The sequence below is a fragment of the Phodopus roborovskii genome, unplaced genomic scaffold (assembly GCF_943737965.1).
Source record: "Phodopus roborovskii unplaced genomic scaffold, PHOROB, whole genome shotgun sequence".
NCBI lineage: Eukaryota > Metazoa > Chordata > Mammalia > Rodentia > Cricetidae > Phodopus > Phodopus roborovskii.
Window position 1 is genome coordinate 12,883,620 of NW_026126599.1, and position 21,837 is coordinate 12,905,456.

Here is a 21,837-nt window from a genome sequence, read left to right on the forward strand (position 1 = left end):
TTCCAGGACACTCGGGACCACACAGAGAAACCCTGTCAGACCAGTGGGGGCAAAAAAGGGAAAAAAGAAGGGGGGGCTAAGTCACTGACTCCCCCTGACTCAGATAACAACTGATGTACCAGACTGCATTGTACCTCCATTTAAGGTGATTGTCTTAAAAGTTGCTTTCTATTTGCTGTTATGGACAAGCAAGCCATCACATCACATGGGATGCTTGGACCACAGTCCAGTCAGTTTCGGAGAACCTTTGGGTGCTCAGAGGAGCTGTTCTCTCCTTGTTCCTTTCTCTCTACTGTGGTCTTGCTGTGGGTGGGGACAGGAACATAGATACAATAACATAGTTTACAATTATGGTGGTGGGAAATCGTATGCCCACACCACCGTTCTGGGAGTTGTTTTGGTACGGTTGCCCCCAAGTTTTATAGACTGTACAACATTTTATTATGAAACGGGAGGGGCTGCGTTTGATGAGTTTTCCTTACTGTGGGCTCCTGAGTGTCCCCGAACTAAGTGGGTGGAGCTAAGGGTTTGGGGACATTCAGAACGAAAGTGAATGTGGGGCATCTACCACCAGGGGGCAGCACGTGCGTGGAGGAGAGCAAGCTTTCATGTGCTTGCACGTGGGTGTTAACAAAGGCTTTCAGAACCACCTATTACATTGATTTACTTTTTATTCTAGTTAATTATTTTCTTGTTATCATACAAAGAAATGAAGTTCACTGTAAACTTTTCCAACATACACGTGATACTCTATTTGTATCTCCAAGCCCACTAAATCCACTCTCTTCTCTTGCTTGGCCCCTCCCCCCCCACATTGTCCCAATTTCATCGATACATGCAAATAACTCTCTTGATTTCCTCCACTCCCTTGCTTTAGACTTCATTCTATCCCCATACTGTTCCTCTCCCTCTCTCTTACACAGTTTCATGTAGCTTATAGGATATATATATATATATATATATATATATATATATATATGGTAATATATAGAGATATATATTATAGGATATATATACATACATACATACATATATATATATATATATATATATCACGCATGTGAAAGAAATCGTGCAAGATTCTCTTCCAGAGTCTGCTGTCTGCTGTATTTCAGCAGACTCCACTCATTGTCCAATGAACGTTCTAATTCCATTCTTCTTGGCTGAATAAAATTTTAGCCTGGAACATTTGATACTCCTGCTTCCCCCTCCTGAATGCTGAGAGTCCCGGTGTGTACAACCACACATGGCTCTGCTCCACCTTGATGGTAGATGTGGGTCCACGCACACAAGCTGAAACTCAGGACTTACATTTGGTCCAGGCACGGTGGGCACACCTGTCATCCCAGTCTTGGAGAGGTAGGAGTTCAAGGTCACCCTTGGCTATATAACAATTCTAAGCAGCCTGGGACACTTGAGATCTTGTCTCAAGAAAGTCAGAAATAGGGCTAGGGATGTGGTTCAGTTGCTAGGGGACTTGCCTAGCATGAAGGAGGTCCCAGGTTCTGTTGATAGCATTGCATACAGCAGGCATGGTGATGCGGTTTTGTCATCTCAGGAATGTCAGGAGTTCAAGCTCATCCTTGACTACCCAGTGAATTCCAAGTCAATCTGTGTTACTTGAATTCTTATCTGAAAGAAAAACAGAAGACAAATAAACAACAACAAAAACCCACATTCTTCCTCACATGCAGATCCTATCCAATAGTGCGCACACGCATACACACACACACTCACACACACATTTAGCTGTAGTGTGGATACAGCCTAACACTGATAGAACAAAGGGTACCATTAGATAACAAGAAAGGACATGAATCATGAGAGAGGACATACGCTGTTTTTTCTAGTTTCAACTCTGCCAACCCCAAGCAAAGCACACACAAAGTCACCATTCTGACTGCACAGGGGCTCACTGAGATGTGCAAACTGTGGCATAGGGTAAGGTGTTGGTTTTACTGGCTCTCTTCAACCAACTGTATGGTCTTTCTAATTGTGAGTTAATTAGAACAAAGTGGGGTTTTGTTTCAAAAAAAAGATGAAGACATTTTAAAAAAATAACGAGGGCTAGAGAGGTAAAGTGCTGGCTTTGCAATCATGAGGGCCTGAGTTTGGGTCCCAGAACCCACAAAAAGAAAGCTGAGCGTTGTAGTATACAGCATTTGTAATGCCAGCTCTGGGGAGCCAGAGACAGGCAGACCACCAGGGCACGCTAGCCAGCCAATGTCTAATGGGAGAGCTCCCCGGTCCAATAAGAGACATCTCACAAAGTACATGAACATTGCTCTTCAGGAGTGACTCTGAGGGTGACCTCTGACCTTCGAGTGCATATGCAAGTACACGAACTTGCACACACATACATCATACACTAGACTCACCTTTAAACACATAATCACAAAATCAAATATGTATGTGTATGTATACATTCTCTATGCGATGGAGAATATTCGTGTTATCTATGTAAATAAATACTTGCCCTGTCAAACGCATGAGCGCAGAAACACACAGAGACAGACAGGCAGACATGACCAAGCTCTCAGGATGCAGGGTGAGCTCATTTTCTCTCAGGAATGTCTTGCGTCAGGGTAAGCAGCCCCCTGGGTCTGGGCTGAAGGACACAAGAAGATACTGGGCCCTGCCTTGCTTGTAGCCCCAGGATCTGCCCCTCTCCCCTGCTGCAAAAGCCGGGCTCTCCTCCTCCAGTCCAGGCTCCCATCAGCTGATGTCTCTGGCAGGCCTTGACGGCAGTCTCCGCCCCTCTTGCTGGCAGCCCAGTTCTGGCAGGGATCCCCAGTCAAGGCTTCAGCTCCCTTCGGGGCGGGCGGGCGAGCTGGACACTACTCGAATGCATGAGGTACCCATGGCTGACTCTGCGCTCAACCACTCCTGGCCGGCTCTCTCCAAGCTGTGGCTGAAAAGATGGGCCTTTAAGCGAGGTAAGGAGACAAGGAGTGGACCATCACTCAGGCAGAAACCCCCAAACCACTGGCTTACCTCGGTCCTCACCGGAGTTTTTCCTTAGTTGGTGTACAGGTTTTGCCCAAGTCGTTCTCAGAGACCATGACCCCCGAATTTTCCCAGAGCACCATGGACCTTCATGAACATTGGGACTCCCTCTTTTCTTAGAGGAAACATCTCCCCAAGGCTCTGGGAGAAATTTAGAGCAGGAAAATCCACCACATCATCAACTGATGAACTCCCTTGGGGAGCTTGGTAACTTAATGTGGGTTCCTAGCGCCATTGGTTCCTGATCCTGTGATAGGATAAGTGAATCATCGAGGCTCCCGTTTTAAATGGGGGTATTTATGGGGGATAGGGATGTAGCTCAGTTAGGAGGGTGCTTGCCTAGCTCTATCAAGTCATGGGCTCCATCCCCAGTATGCTGGTGCATGGCAGTCATCTGAGCACTTGGGAGGTAGAAGCAGGTGGATCAAGAGTTTAAGGTCATCCTAGGCTACATAGTTAATTAAATTCAAGGCCAGGGGGACTCCATGAGATTATGTCTCAAAAAAGAAAAAAAAAAAAGGAGGAGATTTTGGATTCCAAAACATGCATCTCTCTCAGGCATGCACACTTATTCGAGCATGCACAAGTGCTGGCACACACACGTGCATACACAGGTTCACATTGGTTCTAGGGTAGCCTGGGCCTTGGTTTAACTATGTAGGGATTAGTTGCTTGCATTACATCACCTGTGGCTTGCATGAGCACTCCTTATGAAGACATCCTTCCCTGCTTCCTCCGTCCCTCCCTCGCTCCCTCCCTCTCTCCCTCCCTTCTCACCCTTCCAGACAGCATCTCATACAACCCAGGCTGGCCTCAAATGCACTAAGTAGTCAAGGATGACTTTCGTCCTGATCCTTCTGCCTCCACCTCCCCAGCGTTGAGATGGCAGACATGAGTGACTACACCCGCGCTGTGTAATGCTGCGGGTGGATCCCAGAGCTCTGGCCGTGCCAGGCAAGAGCTCTACCCATTAAGCTACCCTCAAAGATAACCAAACGGTCTCTGGGTCACAGAGGTGGGGGAACTGTGTGACGGGGAATGGTCATGCTCTCATGGCTCCCTTGGGTTTCTGACCTTTTGTGCCTCCACCCACCCATAGCTCTTTTCCTGCTCACACCTCCCTCTGTCCTAGCCACCCTGGCCACCTTCAGGATCCAAACCCTTCCTCAGAGTTTTCATGACATAGGGAATGGGACACATGAGGGTTCACCAGCTCATCCAATTCACACGTGTGTCAGGCACTTTGGGGCTGGAAAGCAGATGGGGACACTGGGGGACCTGGAGTCTGTGGCTGGGGCTGGAGAGAGGGGGTGGCCTGGGAACTGGGTGCAATCAAAGAATAGTCATTAAGAGGAAAGTTACTGCCCGTTATTGACTGTGAGTAAAGTTGGGCTCAGAGAAGTTGAGCAACTTGCTCAAGCTCACACAGCAAGAAGGTATCAGAAGAGCTGAAATTGGAAACCAGTTCAGGTCTGGGGCTGCCTTCATGATGGATTCTGCTCATTAAGAAGAGCCACCCATGTGGGCAGCTCCAGAGCCTGGGGAGGGCACTAAATCCATTTGTAGTGGCAACCTGGGAGAATCAGTGTGCAGGGTGTGGGTCACTAAGGAGCCCTCTTGTGGCCTGGATCTTGGATCCTGGCTATCCAGCACACCCCAGGTTTGGGTTCAAGTGGTTTGGGATTATGATTTGTAGGCCCGCAGGTGGGGGAGTGAACTGTAAGGGCTGACAGTGACTGTTACACCCTTTTATGGCTGAGGCCACAGGGGCCCGTGGGGGAGGATGCTGCTGCCCTGGGCCTGAACCTAGGCTGGGAGGCTGCTCATTAGAGAAAAGCCAGGGGCCTAAGTCCTTTCTTTCCCTGCTCAGACCATGCCTCCTGTAGCTTTGTCAACCACAGTGAGCCCTTTACCCTGTTTCTCTGGTCTTTATTTAGTCCTAAAGTGCAGGGGGGAAAGACTCCACGTGTGGTGTGTGTGTGTGTGTGTGTGTGTGTGTGTGTGTGTGTGTGTGTGTGTATGTGTAAGAGAGAGAGAGAGAGAGAGAGAGAGAGAGAGAGAGAGAGAGAGAGAGAGAACATGCATGGGCTGCTGTCCACCTGTCTCCTCTAGCCTCAAAACAAGCTCTTGTGGCCTGCCACCTGTGGCTTTTTTTCACAGATGCCGGGATTTTGAACTTTGATCCTCATTTTCAGGCAGCAAGTGCTCTTACCCAGCACCAAGAAGGGCTTTTCTGTGCCTCTTTAAAACTTTGTAACTGACTGTCTGGGTCCCTCATAGGCTCTCCCAGGGAAACAGTGAGACTGGACTGCAGAGTAAGGCAAAACTTGAGACATGACTGAGACCTGCTGTGCCCCACCCCAGGACAGAGGAACTCTCTGTCCTCTCCCCTCAGCTGCTCCAGTAACCCTTCTGGTCATAATTTTTTCACTCATTCTGCAGCCAGTGAAAATACAGTGCTCTGTGTCTGCCCTGTGTCCCTTTGTGCCTGACCTCTCTGCCTCAGCTCTACCCTCTTCTGTCTATACCCCTCCCAGCCCTGCACATTGCCACCTCCTGAATGTGTATTTGTGCACTACCCCCTCACTTCTCCATCCAGATAATTCACCCATCCACCCAACTGTCCACCCATCTATCCAAATATTCTCCCTGCAGCGAGCCTGCAACCAGCCAGCCTGGCATCTAGCCAGTGTACTAGCCAACTGTCCTATCCATCTTTCCATCCTTTCTTCAATTTGTACCTCCAGTCACGTTTACATCCATCTATTCATTCTTTCTTCTATAAAACCAGCTGTCTGACTATCTAACCCTTCAGGCAGCCAGCTAACTCCCTCTGCCATCCAGTTGTTCACTCATGTAACTGTGCATCTTCTGACTAATCAGCCAGCCAAACCTATCTAGCCAGCCAAAACCCCACACAGATCATTACCCAACCTCCCATTCACTCTTCTAATCATCTGTCCTTCTATTCAACCAACAAACCATCAACCATCCATTCATCCACCTACTTATACATCCAACACCCAAGGAACCATTTGTATTGCCATCTATTAACCATTTATGTATCCATCTATCCAACCTGACTCCTTCACCTATCAACTATCCATTGATCCATCCATTTAAGTATCTACTTATCTTTCCATCCATAAGCTATCTATTCATTTACTTATCACCCAGCCAAAATAACCATCCAGCCATCTATCATCTATTCAGTCATCCACATATTCTTCCATTCATTTATCTACCTACCTAGCCATTCACCAGCAAATATATGGGCACAGTTTCCTCCCAATCCAGCAAAGCACAGGATAGCCTGGCAGTTGTGACACATTCTCTCTCTCTCATCACTAGCTTAGGCATCGAGGTGGCAATCAGTCCACCAGAATGAGAGCTTAGCCTGTGAGGCTGGGATCAGCACTCACCCTGACAGCAAGATCATATGTCAGGTGATGCCCGAATGGGCTCAGTCTATGACATTGGGATTGGTACCTAACCTGATAACAGGATAAGGCATGTTGTATGACCAAGATCATGGCTCTGTCTATGAGACTAAGGTAGAACTCATTCCTGTGACACCAAGGCAATGAATGATTCCATATATGATCCCAGGATGGGGACTCAGGCTGTGGCATTTTGAGTCAGAGCTAACACAGACAACAGAATGAGACCTGCTATATGATGCCAAGATCATGGCTTAATCTTTGACACCAGGGTGGGACTTAACCTCTGTCATGGGTAGTGTTAGCTATCAACCTTGCAGAATCTGTATCACCTAGGAGGAGATGAGTATCTAGGCACACCTATGAGGTTGGGTTAATTTCATGTAGGAAGATGCAGCCTAAGAGCCTGGGCTTGGAGGACTATACTGTATACATGTAGAACATGAGCTAAACACCAGCATCCACTTCTCTCTGCTTCTAGCTTTGCTCCCTTGGCTGAAGCTTGAACAGTGAGCTAGAGTGAACCCTTCTCTCTTACGTTGCTTTGTCAGGGTATTTTATCACAGCCTTGGAAAAGGAAACTAATATCATCTGCAATATCAGGGTCTGGGCTCAACTCGCAATGACAGGGTGAGGTACATCTATGACACTGAGATCTTGGTTCAGCATGTGACAGCAAGATGAGAGATTAGCATACGATACCAAGATGAGGTTTAGTCTATGACGACAGGACTAGAGGTCAGCCTAGGAGAGGAAGGCGGGGCTCAGAATATCTGTGACACTGGAATTAGTGCCCAATCCAGTGAGGACTTTTTGTCAGAGCCAGTTTCATCATGGATCCACTCAGGTTCCTAGGAACAAATAATTCAGTGGGAAAGAGCTTTGTCTGTGGTTGACTAGAAATGTCTGCCACAGGCAAAGGATAGGGAAGAGGTGGTATGTTAGCTTCAAGGTCATTTAAGATATTTTCCACCTCAGGTCTTTCTTACCATCTCCATTTACCTTATTCACTTGTCTCACTGCTGTGAGAAAATGACTTACAATAGTGCCTTTGAAAAGAAAGGGTTTACTCTGGCTCACAGTTCCAGGGTACAGTCCACCATGATGGAGAAGGCACAATGACAGGAGTGTGAGGTGGCTGGTCACATTGCAACTGCAGCCAGGAAGCAGGGAGCAATAAATACTGGGCTGGGCCACTTTCTCATTTTTGTTAGACCAGAGCCACAGCTTGTTGAATGGTGCCTCCCAGAATGGGCAGGTTTCCCTGTCTCAGTTAATCTAATTAAGATCATCTCTTACTGGGTGGCGGTGTTGGTGGTGGTGGTGGTGGTGGTGGTGGTGGCACACGCCTTTAATCCGAACACTCAGGAGACAGAGAGAGACAGGCAGATCTCTGTAAGTTTAAGGCCAGACTGGTCTACAGAGAGAGTTCCAGGACAGCCTCCAAAGCTACAGAGAAACCCTGCTTTGGAAAAACAAACAACAAAAAACAAATCAAAAAGATCATCTCTCACAGCATACCTAGAAGCTTGTCTCCTTGGTGATTCTAGATCCTGTCAAGTTGGCAATATCAGCCACCACATGGCTGTCCAGGACAAGCGGTGATGGGTACAGAATCCAAGCTTCCTCTGTCCTCCTGATTTAGTCCTGATCCTGTTCCCTCCCCCCGCCCCCACCTTTCTCTACAGGCTCTGAGCCCAAGCCATGTGCACAGCCCTTGGACTCTGGAGATGCAGCCTCAGTCACCAAGGGTAGCTGTGGATCCTGGAGACCTGAGAATCCAGACTTCTTCTCACCCATGGAGGATGACCAGGCACGTATCAGATGGCTGAGATGGGTAGGAGCTGATGACCATGGTGGCAGCAAGTACACTTCATTTAGTGACATGTTTTACTAGGCATTTGTGGGACATTTTTTCACAAAGCCCACTTGGGCTTGGCTGGGGCTTAGCTTGACAATGATCCTCATGACAAGTCCCAGCATGCTATTTAAGAAAAATAGCACTAGGGTAGAGGTGAGGTATATAACAAGACAATCCTAAAAATAGACAAAGGAATGACAGCATGAATACAATGCCACTCCAGCTCTGTAGGGACAGACAAATAGCAACTGTTGATTCCCCCAGGGAGTTGATTCTGTGTTTTTCCATTAATGTAACAAAATACCTGAGTCCAGTATACATAATGTGTGTGTGTATATATATATATATATATATATATATATATATATATATATGGAAATTATATATATATATATGTCCAATTTCCATTAATATAGCAGAACACCTGAGTCCAGGTACACCACAAAGGGAAGCACCCAGGTTTTTTAAAGCACATTTCCTCTGTGTGTATGTGTGTGTGCATGTTCACGTGTGTATATGTGCATGTATGTGCATGTGCTTGTGTGTGCATGTAAGCTAAGGGCAACCTCAGCTATCAGTACTTGGCTGTCATCTATGTTGTTTTTCTGAGCCAGCATCTATCACTCTCCCAGAACTCACCAGCTAGTGTGGGGAGCAGAAAGGTTGGGATAGAGCATTCTGGGCTCTTGGGTGGAGAAACTACAGCACCCATCCTCCAGTCTCGGCATGTTTATTAGATAGGGTTGTACAGAGATGTAGTTACTATATACAGCTGGACAAGGGGCAAGGTTGTTACACATAGACACACAAGGAGGCAGGGTTTATGGTATACAGCTGATCAGGAGACACACTTAGCTAGTCTCCCTGCAGGGGAGCAGTCTTAAGTCCGTAAATATCCAGGGGAGAAAGCTGTTGTGGCCATGTCCTGTACATGCTGTTAACAAGCTATGGTACATGCTGTTTGTTAATAAGCTGTGGTGAGCATTTCTGTACATGCTGTTAATAAGCTGTGATGAGCATTTCTGTACATGCTGTTAATAAGCTGTGGTGAGCATTTCTGTACATGCTGTTTATGTTCCCACTTGGTCCTCCAAAGAAAGCCTTGCAAGCCCTCTGAAGCTGAAGTGATGGGGGCTTGATATGGTGGTACCTTTGTCAACAGCACACACTGACTCACACAGGGCTTTCTTTGCCCCCTACACTTCGAGGTGAGAGGACACCAACTTAGGTGGGTATCGAAGGGAGGTGGATCTGGAAGGAGTTGGGGAAGAGAGAGGTAAATATGATTATTGTGCAAATTTCCAAATAACTAATAAATATTGCAAAAATGAATAAGACAAAATATGTCCCAGCCAAAACCAAAGAACATGAGTTCATGTGACTCAGTGGTGAAGTCTTTTATTAGCTTCCCATTACTATGATGAGATACCTGACAGACTTATAAACAGAAAATATTTATTTTGGCTTACGATTCTAGAGATTTCAGCCCAAGATCCAGCAGCCCATGGCTAGAAGTGGAAGCAAACCACTAGCCTCCTGAATGAGCCAAAGGCAGAAAGAGACACTGTAGGGAGAAGCCGCACAATCTCTTCCTGGAGTGTCCCACCAATGACCTAATGACCTCCAGGTGGTCCCTGCTACTAAAAGCTCCACCACCAAATAATGCCACCTCCAGGATCAAGCTGTTAGCACACAGACCTCAGCTGGAGAATACTCTTATTTAGACTACAGCAAGTTGTAATGTCAATCATACCGGGACCTGTGTGGAAAGGAAAGAGTGTGTCTCAAAATAGGAAATGAGATGAGCTGGGGTATGTCACAATCAGTAAAGTATTTGCCTTGTAAGCATGAGGGCCTGAGTTTGAGTCCCAGAACCCACATTAAGTGAGTAAATCAATAAAGCAGGATATGAGCTAGTGAGAATGCTCAGTGGGTGAAGGCACTTTCTGCCAAGTCTGATCCCTAGGACCCACATGATGGAAGAGAACTGAATCCTGCAAGTTGTCCTCTGGCATCCACACAGGTACCATGGCAAACTTCACACTTTATGTATGGCTCATCAGGTAAAGGCTCTTACCCCAGCCTGATGACCAGCGTTCAATCCCCAGAATCCATGACTCAGAAGAAGAGAATTGACTCCCACACGCTGCCCTCTGACCTTCACACATGGGACATAGCACCATGGCATTGGTGCAGAGGTGCTGAGACTCCCAGCACTGGAGCTTTAGGGAGGTGGACCTCACGTCTCCATGGCCTACTCAGGCTACTTGTTGAGCTCTGGCCAATGAGAGATGTATTCTCAGAATTAACAAAGTGAAGCTCCTAGGTTGTCCCCTGGCTTGCACATATACACATGTGCACACACATGCATACTTATCACACACACACCCGACACAATTGGAGCCTGAGAGCATGGGGTTCCACTGTCCCTTTCAAAGGAACATTCCCAGTTGTCCCAATGACCTTCCACTAAGGACACATTTTTTTTTTTTGAGACAGGATCTCACTGTGTATCCTTGACTAGCTTGGCACTCACTATGTAGGCAAGGCTGGTCTGTAACTCATGAAGATCTGCCTGGTTCTGCCTCCCTAGTGCTTGGCACAGACCCCACTTCTTAAAGATTCAACTGAAGAGTGCCAGCCTGGGAAGCAGCTATTAGCAACTGATGGCTGCTGGAGGAAGGAAGGAGAGCCTGTTTCCTTCAGAAGAAATTAGGATGGTACCAAGGCTAGAATGTAGTTCTGGCCCTTGAGGGATCAAGGCCTCTCCATATCCCTGTCCTCTGGGTCATGAGCAGAAGGATAGATGACATGGTGGTAGAAAAAATATAGGGCACAGATAAATGCTCAGCCTTGTGAGGGTAGGAGGAGGCATGCCTACCCAACCAATCTTCCTTTCTCCCTGTATCCTTCCGTGTGTGTGTGTGTGTGTGTGTGTGTGTGTGTATGTGTATGTGTGTGTGTGTGCGTGCGTGCGTGCACACGCGCACGCGCCCATGTGCCTAGGAGCAGCACAACCCACAGTGGGCTGGGCACTCTCATACCCATCAGTCAAGTCAATCTCTCATAGGCACAGGTGTAGGCCATTCTTATGGGGCAATTCCTCAATGGAAGCTCCCTTCTCCAAGGCCACTCCAGGCTGTGACACTTGCTTTCTTGTTTGTCCTCATTTCTGGGTCTCCACTCTGCCTGGAGAGCAGTGTCACCCACAGTGAACTGGGTCTTCCCACATCAAGTAACTGACATTAAGACAATCCCCACAGACACACCTACAGGCCAACTCACTTCCTCACTGAGGTTCTCTACCAGGTCATTCTCAGTTGTCAAGGTGACGAGTAAAAATGAACCATCACACACCTGTCTTAAAAGAAAGAAAAAGTAAAGAGTGCTAGGATGTAGGTCAATAAAAGAGTTCGTACCAGTACGTCACACTCCAGATTCAGCCCCAGCACCCAAACAGAACAGCTAAGTACACCTACCCAAAACTGTGGGGATTATATTCCTTTATCTGTTCTGGTGTGTGTGTGTGTGTGTGTGTGTGTGTGTGTGTGTGTGAGATGTGAGAGAGAGAGAGAGAGTGAGTGTGTGTATGTGTCTGTGAGAGTTGTGAGTGTGTGTATGTGTGTATGAGTGCATGTGATGTATGTGTATGTGTGTATTGAGTGTGAGAGTGTGTATGTGTGTGTGAGTATGAGTATGTGTGTGTATGAGTGCATGTGATGTGTGTATGCGTGTATTGAGTGTGAGAGTGTGTATGAGTGTGTGTGTATGTGTGTGTATGTGTGTGTATGAGTGCATGTGATGTGCGAGTATGTGTGTATTGAGTGTGAAAGTGTATGTGTGTATGTGAGTGTGTGTGTGTGTATATGTGTGTGTGTATGTGTTGATGACAGGTGTCTTCTTCAATCACTTGTAATATTACACACTGAGGCAGGATGTCTCACTGAACCTGGGGCTCACCATTTATGCTAGTCTGGCTAGCCGTTTGCTGTGAGGATTCCGTCTCTTTGCCCCACCTCATCCCTGCATACTGGGATTATAGTGGGGCTGCCCCATCTACCCTGCTTTTAGGTACATTTGAGAGTCTCAACACTGGTCCTCATGTTGAGCTACCACCCAAGTGCCCTGTTTTCTTGTTTCTCTAGGCAGGGTCTCATGTAGCCCAGGTTGGCCTCAAACTCACTAAGTAACGAAAGAGGACCGTGTGAGTGTGTGTGTGTGTGTGTGTGTGTGTGTGTGTGTGTGTGTGTGTGGTTTTGTTGATACAGAGTCTCATATGAGGTGCTGCATGTGGTTTTTAGATTTGTGTGTATATGTGCATGCATCTATGTGGATGCCAGATATTTGTGTGTCAAGTTGACACACAAACCAATCACTATCAAGCCACAAACCTTCCTTTCTTATTCATCCCCAAGATACCACATTAAAAACATAAATAACTTTAAAAGTCCTCCACAGTCTTTACATTAAAATTTCAATCCCTTTGAAATAGTCAATCTCTTTTAAAATACAAAGCTTTTTTCAAATGCAAAGTCTCTCAACTGTGGGCTCCAGTAAAACACTTTCTTACTTCAAGAGGGAAAAATCAGGGCACAGTCACAGTCAAATAAAAGCAAAACCAAATTCCAGCCCTCCAGTGTCTGGAATCCACTCCTGATCTTTCGGGCTCCTCCAAAGGGCTTGGGTCACTTCTATGGCTGTGTCCTCTGCCATACACATAGCTGTCTTCTGGGTTCTGGCTGCTCCACTCCACTGCTGCTCTTGGTGGTCATCTGCAGTACGGGCATCTCCAAAACACCAGGGTCTTCTGCTGCAACTGGCTGCCCTTTCACCAGTAGCCTCTCATAGACTGTGTTCATGCTGCCAAGCCTCAGCTTCTTTGCATGACCCCTTCAGGCCTGGGCCTTCAACTGCCACTGATGCTGCACCTTCCAATGGCCTCTCCTGGCCTCTCACAGTGCCAAGCTAGCCTTCAAAACCAGTACCACCTGGGTGACTCTTACACATTACCAAATCCAGCTGCCAGCCTGAAGTTCAACCATGGCTGCCTCTGGAGCATAGCTTCTCTGTGCTCTCAGGAAACAATTCCTAAAAGATTTCACCTCAGTGATATGGTCTCCTCTCTGTCTACCTGTCTCCCTCTCTCCCTCTCTCCCTCCCTCCCTCCCTCCCTCTCTCTCTCTCTCTCTCTCTCTCTCTCTCTCTCTCTCTCTCTCTCTCTCTCTGGACACAGGATTTCTCTGTGGCTTTGGAGGCTGTCCTGAAGCTTGCTCTGTAGATCATGCTGGCCTTGAACTCACAGAGATACACCCGCCTCTGCCTCCTAAATGCTGGAATTAAAGGCCTGCGCCACCGCCATTCAGTGCTGGTCTCTTCTTAATCACTACTAATTTCTTAGTTCCAGTTGACCAACATCAAGTATCCCAGCAAAGCCAAGTTTTGCTTTAGTAGCTCTGGTATCTTGTTAATCACAGCCCCAGCTAACCAGAACCACAGGATCTTAATTCAAAATAACAAATAGCCCTGTTACAATCTTTAAACTTTGCTCTGAAACTTCACAAACCAGGCCTCCAACCTCTGCATGGCTGTCAACATTCTTATCTTCTAAGCTCCCACAAAACACCCCACAGAGCTCTTATCACTCAATGGCTCTTCTAGCCCAGAGTTCCAAAGTCCTCCCTCAATTCTCCCAAAAACATGGTCAGGTCTGTCACAGCAATACCCCACTATGCTGGTACCAATGTCTTAGTTAGGGTTTTTAAACTGTTGCAACAAAACACCATGACCAAGAAGCAAGTTGGGAAGGAAAATGTTTATTTGGCTTAAACTTCCACATCACTGTTCATCACTGAAGGAAGTCAGGACAGGAAATCAAACAGGGCAGGATCCTGGAGGCAAGAGATCATGAAGGGGTGCTGCTTACTGGCTCACTCCACAAGGTTTGTTCAGCCTATTTGCTTATAGAACCCAAAACCCAAGCCCAGGAATGGTACCACCCACAATGGGGTAGACCCTTTCCCATCGATCACTGATCGAGAGAATACTTTAAAGCTGATCTCATGGAGGCATTTCCTCAGCTTTCTCTCTGATGAGTCTAGCTTAGATCCAATTGACACACAAAACCAGCCACTACAACTCCTGGTACTAACTTCTTAGTTAGGGTTTCTATTGCTGTGAAGAGACACCATAACCATGGCAACTCTTAGAAAGGAAAACATTTAATTGGGGCTAGCTTACAGTTTCAGAGATTCAGTCCATTAGCATCATGGTGGGACACAGTGTTGAGCAGGCAGACATGGTGTAGGAGAAGGAGCTGAGAGTCCTACATGATCCTCAAGGCAGCAGAAGTGAACTGTCCCACCCTGGGCATAGCTTGAGCATATATGAGACCTCAAAGCTGGCCCCTCAAGTGACACGCTTCCTGCAACGGGGCCACACCTCCTATTAGTGCCACTCTCTAGAGGCCAAGCTTTCAAACACATGGGAGGGGGGGGGATTCCTATCCAAACCACTGCACCACAGGTCAACATTGAGTACACTCCTCAATTGTTCTCCATCTTATTTTTTGAGACAGGAACTGTCACTGAACCCAAAGCCTGTGGATTGGGGTGGGGGGACTTGGTGGCTATCTAGGGACCCTATTCCTGCCCTTCCTAGTTGATGGAATTTTTTTTACTTTTATGTGGATATTGGGAATCAAACTCAGGTTCTCATTCTTGTTGAGAAAGCATTTTACCAGCAGGGCTGTCTCTCCAGCCCTGATTGTAGACTTTTCCGGGTTGGGAATATTTGTGCATACCTAATGAAACAGGGATGGAATTCCATCTAGATCTTGAATTCACTGATATCTCATGGACAGTTAATACACATGGTCTGAATGTATTTCATATGCTACTTTGTGTGTGTGTGGGGGGGGTGTTCAGGGATACTTTTAAATTAAACCTATATGTCTGCAGGTTTGCGCACATGAGTGCAGTAACCGCAGAGGCCAAAAGAGGGCAACAGATCACAGGGAACTGGAATCCCAGGCTAGTTAGTGTACATTGTGTGCAGATGTGTTTTAGCAGCATGTGGGTGACCGGCATTGAACTCAGGTCCTCTGCAGCAGCAATGCTTGCTTCTAACTGCTGAGTTGCCTCTCCAGCCTGTTTTATTTTGGTTTTCATTTTTTAATGATGTTCCAGTGCCACAACACTTGTAGTTCTCAGGGGCCAAACTCAAGTTGCCACGTGGTTTCCAGGGGCCAAACTTAAGTTGTCAGGCTAGGCAGTGAACGCTGTAACCTGCTGAGACATTTTTCTGGTGCCCGTCATCGCATTGTGATTGTGATCTGTCACATGAGGAATTTTCCACTTGCATTAGCATGTCAGGGCTTAACTGTTTTTGGAGCCTTCAGACTTGGGTTTGCAGATGAAGAATCTTGAGCATGGATTGCTGTTTGTTGTTGCATGACAAAATAGGAGCAGAGACACTATACAGTTGAAGTGTTTGGGTAAGCTATCTCTTTCTAAAAGCTAATGAAATAAGTAACTATTTACATTTTAAAAATAAAAACCTATCTACGATTTAGGAAAAACAGACAGGAGAGTCTCAAGTTTCAAGCTAGTCTGTGCTACAAGATAAGACCTTTCTTTAAAAAATACCCAAGAATGGGAGGTGTGGCTCGGAAGTAGAGGGACTGCCTACCAGTTCTGCAGTGAGGAATAGGCTGTGGTTTGAGCAGGAAGGACAGCCTAGAATTCCCCATGAGGGGGTTGGGGGTGTGGCTCAGTCTAGCATGCTCAAGGTCTTGGGTCCCACCCACAGCACTGCAAAAACAAAGTTTGTCTGTGTACACTGTGAGCGTGTATGTGGTAGCCCAAGGGAAGCTTGGGGTGTTTTTACCTCTACTTTGGACTGAGCAGAGATGTAGTGTGTTTGGGTGGGAGGATGAAGGAAGCGCAATGCAGGACTCATTGCAGGCTCCCTGAGTCCAGAGAAAGGATCAGAGATTTCCTAGATCCTGTTGCAGGGTGTCAGGCCTGGAACACAGTGCTTAATTAGGTCTCAGGGAAGGCCCTCAGTGGACGGGCTCCCATCTTTTCTCACCCAGGGAAACGAGTCTGAAAAAGTGTTCCAGCTTCCAGGCGAAGGAGGGGTAGGGCTTTCCCTTCTTCCAGTGTGCCTGCTGGCTAGAAGCTGGGACAGGCTGTGCTTTAGATTCCCAGAACCCTCCTCCCAAGCTCTGGCCAGGCTCCCACCTCTGCCTGGGATGAGAGAGGCCAGACACTGGAAAAGGAGGGAGCCCAGCACCAGCCCAGGGCCCATCTTGACGTGTTTATATTTACAGGAAGATGAAAAGCAGAGATAGTAGGAAACCTTGTGGAGAAGCAATGGTAAAAGAGACAGGAGTCCACACGAAGTTGTCCAGACTTCAGGAACAAGAATAGAGCAATCTAGGGGAGGGCGAGATCTGAAAGGAGACTGCAGCCAAAGGCTCAGGAAAGCAAGCACAAGGCCGCTCTGGACCAGGCACAACTACACTGTGGTCATTTAGAAAAGAGACTAACTGAAAATGGAATGTGGCATTTAAGGACAGGGGAGGGGTAGGCTGCGGAGAGTGCTTAGTATTTAGAGCACTTGCTGTACAAACATGAGGACCTGAGTTCGATCCCCAACATCCATATACAAAGCCAGGCATGATGGTGTACGTCTAAAACTCCAGCACTTGGGGTGAGGGTAGAAACAGGGAGATCACAGGGCCCACTGCCCAACCAGCCTAGCCCAAACCATGAGCTTTAGTCAGCGACAGACCCTGTGTCACTAAAACTATATATATATATATATATATATATATATATATATATATATATTAAAAGAACTGAAAATAGGGCCAGCAAGATGGCTAGGTAGGTAGGGGAGCTTGCCACCAACCCCTGATGACCTGAGTTCTGTTCCCAGGACATACATGGTAGAAGGAGAAAGTAGACTCCTACAAGTTGTCCTCTGATACAAGAGCACAAACAACAAACAAACAAATAAATGTAAAAGATAATGATATAATAATTGAAAGTAGAGTCCCTTGAGGCAGAAGTTTCACAGATTTGAGGCTAGTGAGTTTCTCATTACCAGAGGAGTGCATCAAAGCCCTAAGAAACAAAGCAAACAAAACCATATGAAAGCAGATCATAAACAGATCTGTGTGACCCTGTCCTTGGCAACTACCTACAAGAGCTGAAAGACAAATAAACAAAATGTAGTCTGGGCTGGGAAGATGGCTCACTGGGCACAGTGCTTGCAATTTGAGGACCTCAGTTCAATACGAGGAGCCTGCATAAAACAGAACAGCCTGGCTGGGCAGTAGTGGCACACACCTTAGTCCCAGCACTCTGGAGGCAGAAGCAGAGGCAGAGGCAGATGGATCTCCATGAGTTCAAGGCCAGCCTGGTCTACAGAGTGAGCTCTAGGAGAGCCCCAGGTCTCTATTACACAGAGAAACCCTATTTCAAGAAAAAAAGGAAAAAAACGAAAAACAACCCAATAAACAAAACCAGAACAACCCGGAGTAGTAGCATAAACTGTAATCCCAGTGTTGAGAGAAGAGACAGATCTCACTGGCCAACCAACATGGGCAAACATTTTAGGCCTCTGACAGATCTTGTCTCAAAAACCAAGGTTGCTTATGACACAGTGTAGAAGCATCGGGAACAAGTACTCCCTAAAGGGTTGTCTACACTGGGTTAGCCTGTGGTCGTGTCTGAGGGGCTTGTGGTGATTCTAACTGCTGAAGAGGAAAGACTCAACTGACTGGGGGTGGTACCAATCCCTACAACCTGGAACTACCAGCCAAGTAAACCCTTTTTCTCTGAAGTTCACTAGACAGAGAATTTCATTACAGCAACAGGAAATAAAACTAAGACCCTGAGGAAGACCACACAGGGTTGACCCTCTGACCTTTACATGCACATAAGCATGGGCACTGTTCCTCCACAGACAGGAACACACACACACACACACACACACACACACACACGCTTGAGTAAAATGTGGCCTTTGCATGCAGTGATGTGTGGTTCTGGCTAAGAAGCACAGAGATCCAGCATGGAAGTCTTTCAGGGAAATGAGACCTTGAACCCCAGGCCAGGCATATGTCCTAGCCACTATTCTATTGCTGAGAAGAGACACCATGAGCAAGGCAGCTCATAAAAGAAACATTTCAGGTCAGAGGCGTAGCCCATTGTCACCATGGTAGCAAGCATGCAAGCTGGTGCTATAGCAGAGAGAGCTTGGGTTTGTTTGAGACCTCAAAGCCCACCCCCAGTGACACACCTCCTCCAACAAGGCCACACCTCCTAATCCTTCTAATCCTTTCAACTGCTTCCACTCCCTGGTGACTAAGCGGTCAAATATATGAGGTAGCCATTCTTATTCAAACTGCCGTGATCCACTCCCCATAGACTGATAGTCATATTATAACGCAAAAATGTATTTGGTCCAACTTTAAAAGTCCCCATAGTCTATCGGTCTCAACACTGTTTAGGAAGTCTAGTCTCTTCTGAGACTCACGGCAGTCTCTTAACTGTAACCCCCACCCCGTAAAACCAAAACTCCCGTAAACCAAAAATCCCTGTAAAATCAAAACCAAAAAGCAGATCACATACTTCCAACATAAAATGGCACAGAATATATATTACCATTCTAAAAGGAGGAAAGGGAGCATAGTGAGGAAATACTGGACCAAAGCAAGACAGACAACCATTCTTAGTAAAACCACCACTGCAGAGATGAGGTCTCATCAGACAAGAGGAAGATACACCCAGCTGTGTGCTGAGGAGTGGGCACTTGAGTCCAGGGAGCTCTGTTATCGCTTGACCAACAGCCTCTTTTCCCAACCTGCAGGAAGATGGATTTCCAAGGCACCTCACCGAGAGCACAGAAGACCTCAGCCTGGATATGGGAGTCCTTCAGGGCAGCGAGTACCTCCGGGATCTGGGCTTAGGGGTCTCTTCCGACCACCATCAGTCTGAAGTGGCTATGGATCCTGAGACCCCCAGAAAAGAAGCCGGAAGAGAGACCCTCTGCTCAAGCCATGCAGGAAATCCAGCCCTGCCTCAGAGACGTAGCTGGGAGAGGCCACGGAGTTGCTCAGAGGGTTGTCGAAGGTCAGCCCCACCACCACCACTGGTACCCTCCAGGATGCCATAGGGCAGGAATCTAGGGGACACAGCCAGTTCTCAGGACATACTACTATCCTGCCTGTTACCCAGCTGTGTGGCTTTTGCTAAGGAGATGTAAACAAACATCTCTTCACCCCAGATAGGGCAATAGTGACAGACCATCCAAGTTTACCTCAGAGAACTGACTACATTGGAGTTACTTACAGGAGTTTGGATGAGGGAGTACTTACATGAGTGTAGATAGCTCAGAAGCAGCTATTGGGTGGGGGTGCTGGAGAGATAGCTCAGCGGTTAAAAGCACTGACTGCTCTTCCAAAGAACCTAGGTTAAATTCCCAGCACCCACATGGCAGCTAATAACTGCCTGTAACTCCAAGATCTGACACCCCCACACAGACATACATACAGGAAAGACACCAATGCAAATAAAATAAAAATAAATTATTAAAAAAAAAAAGCAGCTCCATCATGAATGCCAAGTGACTCACAAAAGCTGCATGGCTGGGGCTTCCCGCACAGCTAACAGGAAGCTCCACCAAAGAGTGTCTTCTCCCCCAGCAACTGTGTGTGAAATTCTCATACAATATCAGGTTCCTGAGCTTTCTTGTGAGTTTCCGAGAGTTCCCCTTCCCTCCAAAGGGGAAGTTTCACTGGGAAGAAGCATGTGTGAACCTGCATGTGCAGGTTCCTGCACTCACAAGCACATCTCATGGGGCCAGTGGTGCGCCTGTGTCGCTAGAGGCAACCCAAATATGTGTTCTCACAAACACATGTGAGCATGTGGTGTGTGTGATTCTTGCAAATGCAAACGGACATATGCTTACACATGGGACCTACTTGATTCACACATGGGTTGTTAAACCCATGTCTGATGCCTGTAAGTGGTGGGGTGTCTACACAAAATCTGCACCCCACCACAGTAGCAGCATCTAAAGTAGAGAGACTCTGGCCACCACCATCCTGCACCAGTGTGCCTCAACTCCTCCCAAGGGGGCTCAGGTGTAGCTTAATGGTAAAGTGCTTGCCTGGCATTCGTGTGGACTTGGGTTCCACCCTCAATACTGAAGGGGAGGGGGGAGAAGGAAGAAGTGAGAGAGGGAAGAAGAAAGGAAACTATCATAGAAAAAGAGAAAGGGGCGGGAATCTCCCTGAAGATGCAGACTCCTCTGGTACTGGGAGGTTTGGAACCCTCTGTGTGTCCCTTCCCTCTCCCTAACCTGGAAATATCCCTGTGAGTTCCCTCCCGCCTCCGGGTACCTAGAGCCATTGCCAGGTGGATACCACCCACTAAAGCTTCAAAATCTGCTCTTCCCCAGGCTAAGCCTCGATGCCTCCACGGTGGACGAAGGAACCTGTCTCCCCCGGACTCTGGCTACCCTTGCTCTGAATCTGTCTGGAGAGGGGCAGAAGTCTTGGACCCAAGTATGCTTACCTGGCAGTGAGACCCCAGCAGAACTCTCAAGTAAGGTAGGCAGAACCTACACCAGTCCCAACAGTAGGCACCCCTCTGGGCTTCGATGCCAGGGTGAAGGGTGGGAGGGAGCACCTCCCCCATAGCTATCAGGAGTCACTGATTATCGTGAGGACAGGAAGAGGGATCGCCCTAATTTGGCTCATGGCTGTGACATCTCTAAGCCCTGAGATATTATTTGCAATTGTGTGTGTGTGTGTGTGTGTGTGTGTGTGTGTGTGTGTGTAACAATACCATAGGCTAGGTGTATTATAGAAAAAAGAGGTTTGTTTTAGTTTGTGAGTCTAGAAGTCCAAGGTCAAGGGTTGTGTTTGGTGATGACTTTCTCATCTGGTGGCCCTTAGAGGTTAAGTACATCACAAAGCAGTAGACAGAGAGTATCCATGTATATACATACCTTCAGGGTCTATCATCTTGTGTATGCATGGGTGTGTACATATATGTGTGCATGAGAGTACACTCGAGCACACACATGTTCATGTTGGAGCATGTAGGGTGGGGAGAAGGTGTAGGAACCAGTGCCATCAATCTTCTTTTGAGACAAGCTTTCTGGTGGGCTTCTGCTAAGAAAGCTGGGCATGGGCATGATGGAGTGCATCTTTAATTCCAGCATTTGGGGCCAGAGATAGACAGATCTCTGTAAATTCAAGGCCAGCCTGGTCTACATAGTAGGTTCCTAGACAGTTAGGACTGTATAGAGAGGTCCTATCTCAAAGGGGGGAGGGCAAGGAGGAGGGAGAGGAAGGAAAAAAGGGAGAGAGGGAGGGGAGGAAGGAGGGAGGGAGGGAGGGAGGGAGGGAGGGAGGGAGGGAGGGAGGGAGGGAGGGAGGGAGGGAGGGAAAGGAAGAAAACGCCCTTGGCAAGTAGGTCAGGTTGGCTGGCCAGCAAGCCCCAGGCGCCCACC

General features: G+C 47.3%; 1 protein-coding gene across 1 annotated transcript in view; it reads left to right on the plus strand.

Annotated features, from left to right (window-relative positions):
- Positions 1–2,708: 2,708 nt before the first annotated feature.
- Arhgef18 (Rho/Rac guanine nucleotide exchange factor 18) overlaps positions 2,709–21,837 on the plus strand; it is a 91,959-nt gene continuing 72,830 nt past the window's right edge. Inside the window, exons 1-4 of the mRNA XM_051205416.1 lie at positions 2,709–2,936; positions 8,135–8,259; positions 19,186–19,448; positions 20,779–20,929. Coding sequence (XP_051061373.1) covers positions 2,723–2,936; positions 8,135–8,259; positions 19,186–19,448; positions 20,779–20,929 — 753 coding nt within the window. The 5' untranslated portion in view covers positions 2,709–2,722. The remainder of the gene's footprint in view (positions 2,937–8,134; positions 8,260–19,185; positions 19,449–20,778; positions 20,930–21,837) is intronic.